Here is a 16,693-nt window from a genome sequence, read left to right on the forward strand (position 1 = left end):
TAATGATGCAGACTGTTACTTCAGGTTTTTTTTCTTTCAAAAAAGAATTTGAATTTCTTGTACGTGCTATCAAAATATAAACTTGATTTATGTGAAATAATGCATCATTATGAGAATAACACTATTTTATATAAAGATTAATCTGAATTGGCAATGTAGCGTGAATTCATTGGGAATTTAAGCATTAGTTGTAGAAATGTGATATTATGCAAATAAATGTATATGAATGATTTCTGCAGTAAACCTTCCTTGTATGCTTTTATTATGGTTACCTTAGTAATTTGAACTATAAAGGGGCTATAGGAATAGTTTAATTTTTTTCTAATTACAATGGAATACATTGACATTTGAAATGTCAAACAATCATTTGACTTTTTCATTCATTTGTGAGTTTAATAATTAATAGATGTTTCTTGCCGATGGGGATTAGATTACTGCTGACTTAGCTGCTGGTACTTTATAGTATAATAAAGGCTGGAGCATGTAGAGTTATCCCTATGAATATTTTCATGATTTGTTTGTTGGGGGAACACAGCTCTGTGAAACCACTGTTTCCAAAATCCTCAATATATTTGGGTTGGTCACTTTCATTGTCTTCGTTTGTCATTCTTATTCATGGCTTACTGTGGAAGGCTATAAGCCGACATTGTGCCTGGCAACTGTTACCTAGTGACAATTTCAGCTGCAGTAGCCATTGGCTGTGCTTTTGATTGGGGCTGAAGGACCGAGTCACCTTTCTGATGGTGAGTTTTTCTGCATCAGCTAAGGATGAATAGGAGGGGCAGACCTAGGTGCAAGCTGTAATATTACAAGAGAGCATAAAAGAAATAGCAAGAGCATCCTCAAAACTGATCACAGCAAATAGGATTTGTGTCTGTACCACAGCTTCCGACAAAGCAAGTGTGTATGAGAGGCACTGTCTTACCGCTTTTACAAGAGAATTTAATTTAAACAGTATTAATTGTGTAATAGATTGAACTGCTTACAGATAAGAAATGAACAATGGACACATTCTGTGGATATTATGAAAACATAAGGACTTTCAGCACAGCGTGATGATGATGAACATGAGACATGAAACTTAGAAAAGGATGCTTTCTAACCCATTCCTGCAGCAGGACCAGAGAAAAACCTTTTCTTTCTCATGTAAGGAATTCCTTTTCAGAAGGCATGGCATGGATTATTAAACAATACAAGTGAGATTCCAGCACTTCAAGAAGGAAAAGGAAAATAATCCTTCAGCTATACGTTAACATAAATTGAAATGATCTTTGGTTTTATTGTGTGTGGGTTTTTTTTTAAATGGACTGATTAATTCCCCCCTGCATCTTTAAATGATTAAAGATGCATTTGATTTGGGTGTGGATGGTGGGTGGATTAAAAAATCAAGACTGCTGCATATACTGAATGAAATCCATATAGTAGTCAAATACCTGCTTATTAGTGAGTATTGAAAGAGCTTTCTTAACCCTTGGATAAGTCATAACTGGAAATAATACTGAATGTGATAGTATTTGGCTTACAAGATAAGAGTTTTTGAAGCAGATGATTATTTTAATTATCTAAAGAAAATGTATATCCAGCAACTGAGGAATTGAAGCCAGAAGACTAATGGAGTAGCAACAATGACAGATTTTCCTGTTAAATCAACATTTCATTAGCTTCTCAGAAGATTTTAGATGGGAATTAATGAACCCATTGTATTGGGGCATATGAAAAAACGCGGACATTACTATAGAGGTGAGAAATGACATGGATAAAGCTATGAAGTTCACTGTAATGATCCTCTGCTGTTGCAGTGGTGGCTTTATTTCTAAAGACAATGATTTCATTTTAACATTCCTGAATTTAAACGCAAGAGAATTTTGTGTTCTGTGAAAACCTTGGATTATCCTGTTGATATTTTAACTTTGAAAAGGACAGCATATATTTCAAACTGAATTGGCTGTTGACTGAAACTCCAACATCATGTCTCTGTGTGCCTTTTCTTGCTTATACATGGTTGTATTAACTAAATGGAGAGGATATCACACATCAAAGGGACAACCTGGCTCTCCTCAAATCAATCACTGTCCTAACACATTTCTTTGCACATTTCCAAATACGAGTAAAGCTTATTTGCATTAATATGTCCAGAATTATATTCGTATTAATGCAGAATGGATTATGATGATACAAATGGCATTATTACTTGAAGAGAGCCAAAAGACACAGTATATTAGAATGATCATCTTATTTGATTTCTTGTTTTTAACAACTTTGTTCTTAACAATTCCTAACAACTTATTTTAGAAAACATTGTGTTGAGTATTCCCCCCCCACCCCCGGCATTATTCCTTTTTTTTAAAAAAAAATCTCCTTCCACCCTGGCCAGGAAAATGCACTTCTGGAGAATTTTTACTACAATGTTGGCTTTTTCTCTCTTCCTTTTTTTTTTTTTTTAGTATTTCTGTCTTTCAAAACTACAGCAGGAATGACTTTGTTTAGAAGTGCCTTGTGTTTTGCTGAGAAAGAAGAAGCTGAATAGTGGCCTTTTTGCCTCTTTTCTGCATTGTAATGTTAACCCTGCAGAAACAATTATAAAATCTACATGGAGAAATTAATTTGGTTGAATGACGGATCACTTACTTAGTGGCATTCCAACCACGTTGTTATGTAATACAAACCATGAACCAGTCCACGTGGATTGAGTGGAAGACTCTGAATATGAGCAGTAGCATTGTGAATGTATCTGAGCATCACTCCTGTCCATTTGGATTTGGACACTACAATGCCATTGACATCTGCATCCTTGAGACTATTATTATTGTCTTACTAACATTTTTAATTATTGCTGGTAACTTAACAGTAATTTTTGTTTTTCACTGTGCTCCACTGTTGCATCATTACACCACCAGCTACTTCATTCAGACTATGGCATATGCTGACCTTTTTGTTGGAGTTAGCTGCTTGGTTCCTACCTTATCATTGCTTCACTACTCTACGGGTATCCATGAATCCTTGACTTGTCAAGTTTTTGGATATGTTATCTCTGTACTGAAAAGTGTTTCTATGGCTTGCCTTGCTTTCATTAGTGTGGATCGCTATCTTGCTATCACAAAACCACTCTCCTACAACCAGTTGGTCACACCTTGCCGATTGAGAATTTGCATCATTTTGATTTGGCTTTACTCCTGCCTTATCTTCTTGCCTTCCTTTTTTGGTTGGGGAAAGCCCGGTTATCATGGTGACATTTTTGAATGGTGTGCAACTTCTTGGCTCACCAATGTTTATTTTACTGGCTTTATTGTGTGCTTATTGTATGCTCCAGCTGCCTTCATAATCTGTTTTACGTACTTTCACATATTCAAAATCTGCCGGCAGCACACCAAAGAGATAAATGACAGGAGAACTCGTTTTCCTAGTCATGAAGTGGATACTGCTGCTGAAACTGGGCATGGTCCAGATCGCCGCTATGCTATGGTTTTATTTCGTATAACCAGTGTGTTTTATGTGCTCTGGCTCCCCTACATCATATACTTTATGCTAGAGAGTTCTAGGGTGCTGGAAAATCCAGCACTCTCTTTCTTAACAACATGGCTTGCTATAAGCAATAGTTTTTGTAACTGTGTGATATATAGCCTCTCAAATAGTGTTTTCAGGCTGGGACTTTGGAGATTGTCCGAGACTATATGTTCATCTTGTATACGTAAAAAAGACAGTATTGTTCAAGAACCAGTTCCTAGAAAACGGGCTAATTCCTGCTCCATCTAAGGAGAGCTAAGACGGTCAATCAAATGCAATCTAACATAGTGGGCTAGTTTGTATTTCATACTTTGGAATATTGCAGAATAAAATGAAACAAATATTCACTGTAAAATTTATTGGTTGAAAGGTGACGTGAATGAAAACATGTTGCTTTAAGTATGGGTTCTGGATGCAAGGGGATGCTTCCAGTAGAATGAACTAATCATTTCAGAGCTGAAAAACAACTTTATCATTAATATCTAATTTGTCACATATTATATATGTGTAATCTGTTGTATTAAGATAAACGTGTTTAAGACAGTTAGTGATGGCTTTTCAATTATGTCTTTAGCAGATGAAAAATAAATGTGTATAAGGCAGTTTCATTGTTGTATTGTCTCCTGTAAAAAAAAACATTTTAAAAATTCCTGTAATTTTGAAATTAAAGATACCTTTGCAGAAGAAAAATATTTTAGTTTTCTATTGTAACGTATATGGATGACTTATTTCGCCTCTATTCTTTTGGAGTTTGTGACCCCATTGTTCAGAAATATTATTTATTTCAGGGCCAACCTACCCACATAGCTCCCCCCTTGCTCTGGGAACTATTGGTTCAAGCATGCCCCTAATGAATAATTTTTGGGCACAATTTATATATGACTAAATATCAAAATCAACTAAAATCAAAAGGAGTTATGTGGGAAGCAGGCCTTGAGAGATTATACCTTGTGAGCAAAACATATTAAAATTACTTTTAATTTCTAGTACCTACTAAATTAGAACAAATTTGTGGCATCTTTGTATGCTTTGTAAGTAACACATGCAGTAACAACAGTGTGATATAACTCCTCAGCATTTTAAAATGTGAATTAAGAAAAGCAGCCCCCACTATACTTGGATATAATGCTTTGTATTTTTACATTTTGTATTCTGGGCCCAGTGGTTTTCCTAAGATATTAAATCATTGTTTTAAACCAGGGATAAATAAAAAATTAAATAGACTCCATAGAGCTACATTTTGAAGTGTTAAATGTGTATTTGGCAAATTTTGTTCACAGTTTGAAAGAGCTTAATATCAGACCCAGGTAAGAATCTCAATGTCTGTGTATTCCAAAAGGCAGTTAAAGGGTTTTTGAAGGGGATTTGTATGTGAGCTTTTATAATCAATTTGCAAGGACTCATGCAAGGGCATAATTTGCGAGGACTCCTGCGAGGGCATGAGCTAGCCAAAGTTTAGCAGTGTCTAAGTTCTATTGATTTTAGTTAAGGGTTTTAGCACATGCTTAAATCATTCCCATCAAAATCAGCAAGGCTTAAAAGAGCTTAGTTTGGGCTGGCTTGTGCGTATAGTTATCAGTAAAGTATATAAATATTGATTTTGGCCAAAGCTGCCACTTCCCTACTTTTATAAACATGTGGCCCTGATATGAAAAGAACATTTTTAATGTCCACAGTGTAATTTATTTTTTTACCAGAACATGTGCAATTAAATTGTGCCTATAAACATTTTCATTGGAGGTGATGTAGTTTTGTGATGAGAATATGATGAAGGAAAGCCACCTGGCATATTCTCAAAGACAATTCCTTGGTTCTTTAAAAGTTCCAGAGCAATGTATTTTAGACAATACTCTGTGTGTGTGTGTGTGTGTGTGTGTGTGTATGTGAGTGAGAGAGAGAGAGAGAGAGAGAGAGAAAGGGAGAGAAAAAAGCTTTGTGTTTCTTCTCTGTATGTTTCATTTTGTCTTTAAACACATAGCCCTAAAACGTGCAGGATGTGTTCCACTTGTGGTTTACTGTTGTGCAAGTGTGGATTAGGAATTGTCTCAAGACAAATTGGATTTTAAGCCTAGTGGCAGGGCCTCTCTCAGTATTTTATGTACACTGCCGAGTAATCTAGAATTCAATCTTCAAAGTGTGGTGGCTGTGGAATCTTCTTGTTGCCTGATCCCTTCAGATAGCCCAACGATATCTATCTAAAATTAACACAGAACACAACAGATAGCCTGCAACCTAAAATATTCAACTTAACTATGAAATTAAAGTGAGTATATTGTTAAATCTAATGCCTAATTTTCTTCCTTAGAACTCAAGTATTTATAGAGTTCAGGTTCTCTCTGTTATTAAGGCACTGACCAGACCCAGGACATAGTTTGCAAAGGTTGCTGAATCCTATGGCTTCCGACTATAGCCCTAGAAGTTTCCTTATGCACCACCAGTACTTTATTTTATATTTATTTTTAAATCTGCATATTTTAATCATTTTTAATGGACAAGTGGTTTAGAGGTGTGGGCAAACATGATGAATAAAATATTTAGAATGAAAAGAGAAATGTAAGTACTTAGTCCAGTATACTAGATGAGCAAATATATATATTGATATTTGTAAAAATGTTTTGAGATTTCTGTCCATGTTCTCAGAAAACACTTCTGAAGCAGTCCATATTATTGTTGTCGCTATAGTGCTGTCAGTGTGCATGGCACTTTATACAAGATACTCGTCACACAAAAATATGCAATAGTTTTCTAAAATGTATTTACATTAAAGCATGCAATCAGCGATCGGGAGAAAACCATAAAATCTGAGGCAGGTATAAAACCCCTCCTGAAAAATAGTCTTCACCATTTCAGCAATTTCATACGATCTCATCGAGGGAAACAACCATTGTGGCTGCTTCCCCTACCCCTGTGCGTGCAAACCCCCATTTGCATTATTTTCAGCACTGCAGCATGGGTTGGTGTGTCATCTGAACCTGGTGCGCAGTGCAGTGGAGAGGCTTTGTACCCAGCCTGCCACCTCTGCTGTATGTATGCTATGCGTTGTAAGGTGGGTAAGACACGGCACACAAGGTTCCGACGACATGCCAACCCCACGCTGCATTGTAGGAAATAATGCAAATGGCAGTCCGAGTGTCTGAACCAAGTCTTAATAACAGCAGTAAACTTGTTTGTTTTATTGGCATTTAAAAAGATACTTTTTGTTAAGCTTTAAATACCTACTTTTAAAAGTCAACACCCGTGATTGGTTTTGCTTGAGGCCACTTGACGTTTGTTTGTACACTGCCTAGTTTTTGCATGGTCCGTTCTAGTTAATTACACAAAGATAGCAAATAGAGTCCTCACAGAATTCTGAATCCTGTTTGGATCATAGAATTCTTCTTCCGGTGAGCTGACTACACATTATGTTCAAAACAGGCATATTAGAGCCCCAATGTTTAAAAAATGATTATGAAGCAGCAGGTGGGAGGGTCACTTAAAACGTTCTGTGATCCTAATCATGCCCTTCCCACCATTGGTTTTAGATCACATATTTGTGAGATCGTTCCTTAATGAGGGATCTGTTTTGGTGTTTAAGAGATTTATATCAGATAAAGGATATTTCAGTTTTGAATGCTGTCTTTAAAGGATATATGTGCTGCTTCTACTAATTTTAAGAAAAAGGGGGACATAAACTATAAACTTACAGACATTTAAGGTTAGTGGCAGAAGTTTCAGCCTTGTAAATAAACTGCAGAAATTTGTATATTTGTTTTAATAACAATGCCTGTTTTCTGCCCAATTATTGAGAAGGAGATTAAACACTTTTTTTGTGACAAAGTATAGATTAAACCCTTCCCTTCATTCTTGTTCCTTGCTGAAACCACCCCCCTCTCAGCTGCACTTTTCCTATAAGTAAGTAATGGCTATGCCGTTTACGTTTTACAGGTTTAGCCTTGTGTGCCTGTATGTTTTACCAATGAGAGTACACAGAAGTTTCAATGGGGTGATTTTTATCAGCAAATTCCCCCTAGTTGCAGTACCAATCGAGATTGCTTCCCTCTTGCAACTGATGTTTGTAAAACACTCACCCACACACATACCAGAAAAGCACCCGAGAAGTTCCCATCATGGAACTTTTACATCATGTCTAGTTTGATCTTCAGAGCATTAACATGAAAACCCGCTATGTCAAATTTACCCTGTACTGTTTCTCTGAAACCAACCTTAAGACCTCTTCAAATATTACATGTTCATGTGCACATATACTTCTAAAACTGTAAAGCCTTCCCCAATCTGGTGCCTTCCAGATGTTTTTGACTGTAACTCCTGGCATTCCTGACCATTGTCCATGCTAGCTGGGGCTAATAACAGTTAAGTACAAAACACTTGGAGTGCACCAGGTTGGGGAAGACTGCTGTAAAGTATGAATGTGTGCTGAACCACATGTATCATACAGATGAATGTGCAATGGATCCAGAATTGACTGACACTGCAGAGCCTGTTGCAGTACATCTAAGACAATAAATTGCATTTTTGCTTGCTCTTGCTGCCATTGAGGTCCCTTGACTGCTGGCTGGCGTTTCCTTTCTCTAGCTTGAGGTCCTTGGATTGTCCATCTTTCCTAAGCAGCAGAAACGTAGCCAAGTAATAGCTATTGCAGCAAAACTGCTAGCTTCTGTGAAGTGCAATCTGTTAATAAGTAGTGAGGCTGTGAGGGAACAAACTTAACAAATGAAGATAGAATCTACCACATTCAGTGGCTGGAGCAGAATAAATACTATGCCTAGTATTTGTTACATGCCAGACTTTTTTTTAACATAGATTAGAAAAACTGAAGATGATGTGTTGTAGTACTGCCAAAATATTACTTAATTTATTGAGCTTCAGTTTTACTTGTTTCAGCGTTTGCTCCTGACAGTTCACCTTATCTATAGTTCGGAAATGTAAGTGAGTGAATAATTTTTTTAATGGCATTCTGATCCATGAAGGCATTTTTGGATACCAACACAACTTGTAATGATTAAGAGACAATTAAATTCACTCTTACCCATTTTATTATATGAGAATAGGTTTTGAACTCTATTCACAGTTCTTCAGCTTATTCATAATACTCCAAGTAGGCTGTAATAGAAATCACATTGATGAAATAGATCCAAAATGTGCTGTCCTCCGAAGTATGCCTAGGGTCACATAGTGATCTGGCTAGTTATATGGTAACTGCTGCTCAGATAGTTATTATTTGCCAAATATTGAAAACTACCCAAATTACAATGACTAAATTGATAAATTATATAAGGTTCAGACAAAATAATCAAAATTTAGATCTCTCTATAGATAAAGACAATTCTGTAAACATAATTTACCTTTAGATATAAGAAAGGATGATAGGATTTGTAAGAAAAGGTATGTGCTCTTTGATCATTTTGGGTTTTTAGCTGTTTATTCAACATAGATCTATTAAACTTAGATTTGTGGGGAAAGCTGAGTACTAGAAAGAGGTCCCAGATGACAGGGAAATGTAGGAGTACAGAGCCTAGAGATCAGGAGAAGAGTGCGGAGTATTACTGCACTATAAAAGCTTTCCCATTTGAGTGTTGCCTTGTAACAATGTGTTCATATCTTTGTTGGAAAAATTATTATATCCACCAGTAGCACCATGTGAACTTGTTAAACTATTTTTAGCTTTCCTTCTTGAAATGCGTTTCATTGAAACTAGAGCGCGCGCGCATATCCTTTGAATAAATGTACTCTTCTCCAGCAAGTAGTACACTTTAGCTTGCCACATTTCCTCGTTAGTTCCTTTCCCTGGATATAATCTAATTAGAGAGAAAAGTAGGTGATGCCTCTAAGAGGAAGAAAAAGATGGACGATATTAGAGGATTAGTTTAATTAAACCTGTTGACTGGAGGTTAAACCTGTCCCGTTTGGGATTAATTAAGCCTATTACATGAGAGAGGTTGTGTAGTTATGGATTGTATAAAACACCTGAGAAGTGGAACAGAATATCCGATATGTAATGGTTTTATTTTTTACAGAACTTCTTACCAGATGTTACTTTCCATTGGGTTTCAGGAACCTGAGGTCTTCCTTCTATCTTCCCTTGTCCTTTCAGAAACCTGTTTATTATATTGCTAATAACAACCTAAGCAGTCGGGGTTATTTACAGGTATGCAGTGCAAGTCATTCAGTGGCAAACAAAAATATACTATCAACATCGTTATATACAGTGGGACTTAAATTTATTTATTTATTTATAAATATTTTTGTTACATTTATATCCCAAATTTCCTCCAAGGAGCCCAAGGCAGCATAGATGATCGTCGTCCTCTCTATTTTATTGTCACAACAATCCTGCGAGGTAGGTTAGGCAGTTGTACTTCTTATATTTACAGCCCAGTGGCTGCTGTGATAGAATTCCTGGATGACATTTGTAAGGGAATCAGATCATACCTCAGAAATATATTCCACAAATTGGTGATCCATTGATAGAATGAAATATAAGTCTTAAGCCTCCCCCCCCCACTCAGTTCTAATTGTCTTAAAATCCTCACATTGAAGGTCTCTATTTATTTATTTATTTATTTATTTGGTATCTCTCTTCAGATACCAGCTCCCTCAGTGGTTTGGGCAGATGCTAGTCTGGTATTTTAAGTGGGATTAACCATAGAAAACAAATTTGGCTTTGTACATTTATAACATGACAATAATTGGTGATCTTGAACAGGTTTTATTTATAAAATGATCATGTGTGCACCTACTGTCAACTTTTGGTTCTTTGGTGTCTTATTAAAATTCAGAGATGAAGGAAACTTTCCATTCTATGTGAGAAGACTTGCAATATGTTTTTGTTTGCAGTGCCTTGCTTGTTCCCTTTACTCACTTTCTGTCTACCCACGTGCCATACACGCTAATAGCATGTGTGCATGCACAATCCCATTTTCATTCTACTGCCATTGTAATATATCTCTTCCCATCATGAGCTTCCAGTTCCTTCTGTCTAAAAAGATCTTTGTGCTGAGAGTTTAACATGGCTATGCTGTTAAAGTGGGAGGAGCTGTGGCTCTGGTATAGGAAGTGCATTGCATGCAGAAGGTCCAAAGTTGAATCCTCAGCATCTCTGGGTAGGGCTGAAAATATTCCTACTTGAAAACCTGGAGAGGTGTTGCCAGTCAGTGCTGACAATACTGGGTTAGATGGACCAATGATCTGGCTCTGCATAAGGCAGCTTGTTCCTGTGACATTAGAATTTTCACTAACTTTTAATGGCACTACCAACAGGATAGCCAGATACATGGGAGTTATCAAACTTCAAAGTGCTGGGCTGAAAACAACAGAATGAAATTTAATAGGGATAAATGCCAAGTTGTACATCTAGGAAATAGAAACCAAATGCACAGTTACAAGATGGGGGATACTTGGCTTAGCAATACTACAAATTAGAAGGATCTTGGAGTTGTTGTAGATCACAAGCTGAATATGAGCCAACAGTGCGATATGGCTGCAAGAAAGGCAAATGCTATTTTGGGCTGCATTAATAGAAGTATAGCTTCCAAATTACATGAGGTACTGGTTCCTCTCTATTCAGCCCTGGTTAGGCCTCATCTAGAATATTGCATCCAGTTCTGAGCTCCACAATTCAAGAAGGACGCAGACAAGCTGTGTTCAGAGGAGGGCAACCAGGATGATCAGGGGTCTGGAAACAAAGCCCTATGAAGAGAGACTGAAAGAACTGGGCCTGTTTAGCCTGGAGAAGAGACGATTGAGGGGAGACATGATAGCACTCTTCAAATACTTAAAAGGTTGTCACGCAGAGGAGGGCCAGGATCTCTTCTCGATCCTCCCAGAGTGCAGGACATGGAATAACAGGCTCAAGTTAAAGGAAGCCAGATTCTGGCTGGACATCAGGAAAAACTTCCTGACTGTTAGAGCAGTACGAAAATGGAACCAGTTATCTAGGGAGGTTGTGGGCTCTCCCACACTAGAGGCCTTCAAGAGGCAGCTGGACAACCATCTGTCGGGGATGCTTTAGGGTGGATTCCTGCATTGAGCAGGGAGTTGGACTCAATGGCCTTGTAGGCCCCTTCCAACTCTACTATTCTATGATTCTATGAAACCTGAAGTCCACTCCAGCTTTGACCTGTTGTGGACAAAATGGCTATTTCCCAACAAATGTTTAATATGTCTGCTTGAATTTAATCCCTCATCTACAATTCCTCTAGCACAGTAAGTGCCCTAAAATATATTAGGCAATTTTAGCTCATTCCTCCCTCCCCCACGCCCACCTTGTGCCCCTTGAAAACATGCTTCGGATGGCTGGAGGGTTCTTTGGAATGGTGTGGAGGGATAGTACAAAGGAAAGGGGGGTTAATCAAAAATTGCCTTCCTCTCCTTTACTCCATGAGGAGCCTCCACTGGATTGCAGTCCTTTCCATGAACAGAACAGAAAGTCAACTCTGGATCCAGCCACTATGAAAGTGTGTTGGAATTAATCTTCCTCTTGCCCCTTCTCTGTGAATCACATAAGGAAAAGTAACTTCAGGAACCATATTAAGAAAATAAAGCTTGCATAAACATTTTACTATTCAGGCTGATTCTTAGAATCATAGAATCATAGAATAGCAGAGTTGGAAGGGGCCTACAAGGCCATCGAGTCCAACCCCCTGCTCAATGCAGGAATCCACCCTAAAGCATCCCTGACAGATGGTTGTCCAGCTGCCTCTTGAATGCCTCTAGTGTGGGAGAGCCCACAACCTCCCTAGGTAGCTGATTCCATTGTCGCACTGCTCTAACAGTCAGGAAGTTTTTCCTGATGTCCAGCCGGAATCTGGCTTCCTTTAACTTGAGCCTGTTATTCCGTGTCCTGCACTCTGGGAGGATCAAGAAGAGATCCTGGCCCTCCTCTGTGTGACAACCTTTTAAGTATTTGAAGAGTGCTATCATGTCTCCCCTCAATCTTCTCTTCTCCAGGCTAAACATGCCCAGTTCTTTCAGTCTCTCTTCATAGGGCTTTGTTTCTAGACCTCTGATCATCCTGGTTGCCCTCTTCTGAACACGCTCCAGCTTGTCTGCATCCTTCTTGAATTGTGGAGCCCAGAACTGGACGCAATACTCTAGATGAGGCCTAACCAGGGCCGAATAGAGAGGAACCAGTACCTCACGTGATTTGGAAGCTATACTTCTATTAATGCAGCCCAAAATAGCATTTGCCTTTCTTGCAGCCATATCGCACTGTTGGCTCATATTCAGCTTGTGATCTACAACAATTCCAAGATCTTTCTCGTTTGTAGTATTGCTGAGCCAAGTGTCCCCCATCTTGTAACTGTGCATTTGGTTTCTATTCCCTAAATGTAGAACTTGGCATTTATCCCTATTAAATTTCATTCTGTTGTTTTCAGCCCAGCACTCCAGCCTATCAAGATCACTTTGAAGTTTGTTAACATAGATATTCTTGATTGAAGGCACCTAGTTATTGGCCCCTGCTGTTTCTTTCTCCTAGTAGAAAATAATTCTAGATTTATTGTTAAGATTTTTTTTTTAGATAATTTGGAGGATTTGTATGGCAATTGTGTTGTAAATTCTGGGTTTCATGTGAATAAGTTAGTTTTCTTTCAAAAGAAAATTAAAAGCAGGAGATAAAAATGTGTGGAATTAAAGTTCTCCAGAGTATTCCAAACCATTAACTGCAAATGACATTGATCTGCCATGAAAAAGAATTATTCAAATGTTCTAAAAAGTATGCTTTTTAGTAGCATGAATACTTTAACTAAATGTGTCATTTCAATTGAAGGTGATTATCAACTTACAAAGCCATCCCATTTTAAAGAAGTGAAATGTTGATGCCAAACCTATTAATCTTTTGTTATCTTTTCTCATATGTATTATGTTTAATGTCATAACAAATCTTTGATATTCTTTTAATCTCTTAGCTTTTCTACACCTTAGAAATTTTGCACAAAAGGGTATTGGGGGGATACATATATTGGCCTGGTTCAGACAACATGCTAAATCATGCTGCTTAACCTTTCCCTTTACCATTTTGTGGTTAAGCAGCATGGTTTAGCGTGTGGTCTGAACCAGGCCATTGAATGCACCGGGGAGGGGTATGCATTTTCTCCTGGTTTGGGGCGGGCGGGCGGACAGAATGGAAAGGCTATATTCATTTCACCTTAATTCTCATGTTGCAAGCTTCTTGCAACAGTATAACTGACAGTTCTTCTTCGTGGTGTCTATGCATCACACATATGGGCTTTGTGCCTGCGCAGAGACCAGACCGGAACCTTCTATAGCTGAGTGGAACGTTTTTGGCGGGAACCCCTCCCCCACGCTACCGCGCACGTCCATGGGGTTCCCGCCCTTACCTCAGTTCTTCGTCGTCCGCCATTGTGCTTAGACCATAGAACCAAACCTCTTAGCGTTTTCTCTTTAAAATCCTTTTTTACTTCAAATCTTTCCTCTTTTCGCTTATTTCTCACTTCTTAACATCTTTTCTTCTATTCTATCTAAAAAAAAAAAAATTTTTTTTTTTTTTTTTAGTAGTTAGATTTTCCTCAGCGATTTTGATCGCGGCGCTTAGCCGGATGGCAGTTAAGGCCCCATTTCGCAAGTGTGTGAAATGTGGAGCTAAGCTCCTTCCAACTGACGGGCACTCCCTGTGCGTCCTGTACCTAGGTGAAGGCCATAAAGTTGAGTCTTGGCTGAATCTTCGAGGATGCACAAAACGGCAGCCAGTAAGTCCGTTGATGACCGTTGCACTGAGGTGCCTGGACATTCCATAGCGGCTAATAGGGCTCAGATACCCCTAACGCCTGGACAAACGGCAGCCAGTAAGTCCGTTGATGACCGTTGCACTGAGGTGCCTGAACATTCCAGAGCGGCTAATAGGGCTCAGATACCCCTAACGCCTGGACAAACGGCAGCCAGTAAGTCCGTTGATGACCGTTGCACTGAGGTGCCTGAACATTCCAGAGCGGCTAATAGGGCTCAGATACCCCTAACGCCTGGACAAACGACAGCCAGTAAGTCCGTTGATGACCGTTGCACTGAGGTGCCTGAACATTCCATAGCGGCTAATAGGGCTCAGATACCCCTAACGCCTGGACAAACGGCAGCCAGTAAGTCCGTTGATGACCGTTGCACTGAGGTGCCAGAACATTCCAGAGCGGCTAATAGGGCTCAGATACCCCTAACACCTGGACGGTCACTGGCGAGTTCCGCGGCCAGGAAAATCTCCAAAAAGGCCCGGACTCCCAAATCTTCGAGAATTGACAAAACGGCAGCCAGTAAGTCCGTTGATGACTGTTGCACTGAGGTGCCTGAACATTCCAGAGCGGCTAATAGGGCTCAGATACCCCTAACGCCTGGACGGTCACTGGCGAGTTCCGCGGCCAGGAAAATCTCCAAAAAGGCCCGGACTCCCAAATCTTCTTCTGAAATGGAGAAAAAGAAGAAGAAGAAGAAGAAAGACGCGGAAAAACCCTCGTTAGGGTCATCCCGCACGGCGGAACCGGCTAGGAGTCACTCTACTCCTCCTGCCATACCGACCGCTTCGATACCGAGGCCTCCCTCGGTATCGAGATCCCAGTCGGTACCGATGGCTACGGTACCGACACATCCTCCCAGTCTATCGGAGGGCGAGTTGCGGGATTCGGCTTCAGCGGCCTCTTTCCGAGAGCCTGCCAGGCTGCAAGAAGTTCAGGGACTAATCCCTCTACCGCCTTCGCCAAGGCACACTCTAAGGCGTCAATGGGAAGGAGCTTTTCAATACTCTTATCCCCAATCAGTATGTGGCGACTATGTATGGGATCGATATCGCCCACAACGATACTTCCAGGGTGATCACCAGTACCCTCAAGAAGAATATTATGCGCACCCTCCGCCTACGAGGATGTGTCATCTACCGCTGCCTCCACCGCCCGCCCACCAAACGTCCACGGTGTCGACGCCTCGACACCGTACACAGCCATCGGCATCGACTGCCGCGGTTACCACGGTACCGACGGAGCATGTAGACCTCCAGGTGGTTACAGTATCCTTGCCTGAGGATAATTACCCATCGGATTCTGAGTCGGGGTTGTCGGCTACTCCATCGATGCCTTCACCAGAAGATGAGGTTCTTGACAAGGACCCTTCTTCCCCTTCCGACGATATGGACAGATTTTTTGACCATATGCTTAGAATGGCTCAGGCATTAGGACTGGAGATCCAGCAAATGGATGAATCGGTCGTCGATCCAATCTACGACGTTTTCCAGTCCACAACCAACCAACGACTTGCCATCCCTATTCCACATGCTTTAAAGCAAACGGCTCAATTATCTTGGAAAACACCGGCTATGACTCAAGCCACATCGAAAAGGCTAGAGACCCTCTATCGAGTCCAAGAGGAAGATGTACAGTTTCTGGTCCAACATCCCAAACCTAATTCGATCGTAGTGGAGTCGGCTCAAGGCCACTCACAGAAGGCACATTCTGCACCCGTGGACAGAGAAGGCAGAAAGTTGGACCATACGGGCAGGAGGATTTACTCCTCTGCCTCTTTGGGCATCAGGGCATCAGCCTACGAGGCTACCATGGCACGATACCAGCTCTTCCTCTGGGAGAAAATAGGATCACTATGTGAACATCTCCCAGAGGACAAAAAAGAGCTGGCACGAGTTTTCCAGAGTGAAGCTTCAGCCATAGCCAGGCAACAATTGTCGACAGCGAAAGGTCAGCAGAGGCAGCAGCAACAACAGCTCCAAAGCAAACGTCAGCCCGACTTCTCTAAGAAGCAGCGGGTTTGACTTCTTTATCCCAGATCCACCTCCCTTTGCGAACCGCCTAGCACCACATTACCATCAATGGGAGTCAATAACATCGGACTCCTGGGTGCTCACTGTCATCAACTCGGGGTATGCCATCGAGCTCGATGTCCTTCCTCCTTCTTCGGGGGTGAAAGTAACGGCGCCATCCCCTCCTCTGCTTCTCGAGGTACAGACCCTCCTAGCGAAAGGAGCCATCTCTCCAGTACCCGCAGAGGAACTCAACCAGGGTTTTTTCTCCCGATACTTCACGGTCCCGAAAAAAGATCTGGTAGCGGACATTTCAACCACCCTCAACCTGTTGGTCTCGTTGGGTCTGTGGGTCAACGAGGAGAAATCCATCTTGACCCCACAGCAGAAGCTGGACTTCATAGGGGTAACCCTATCGTCTCGGGACGGGAGAGCATACCT

At 40.3% G+C, this 16,693-nt stretch overlaps 2 protein-coding genes across 4 annotated transcripts in view; both read left to right on the plus strand.

The window, feature by feature from the left end:
* The window catches only part of RABGAP1L (RAB GTPase activating protein 1 like), a 206,038-nt gene that overhangs the window by 66,473 nt on the left and 122,872 nt on the right, over positions 1-16,693 (plus strand). The window lies entirely within an intron of this gene.
* On the plus strand, positions 2,539-3,916 carry GPR52 (G protein-coupled receptor 52). The gene has a single exon (XM_063117048.1). It carries the CDS (start codon positions 2,668-2,670, stop codon positions 3,751-3,753), a length of 1,086 nt encoding a protein of 361 aa, XP_062973118.1. The 5' UTR covers positions 2,539-2,667; the 3' UTR covers positions 3,754-3,916.

This window comes from Elgaria multicarinata, chromosome 1 (assembly GCF_023053635.1).
Source record: "Elgaria multicarinata webbii isolate HBS135686 ecotype San Diego chromosome 1, rElgMul1.1.pri, whole genome shotgun sequence".
Lineage (NCBI taxonomy): Eukaryota > Metazoa > Chordata > Lepidosauria > Squamata > Anguidae > Elgaria > Elgaria multicarinata.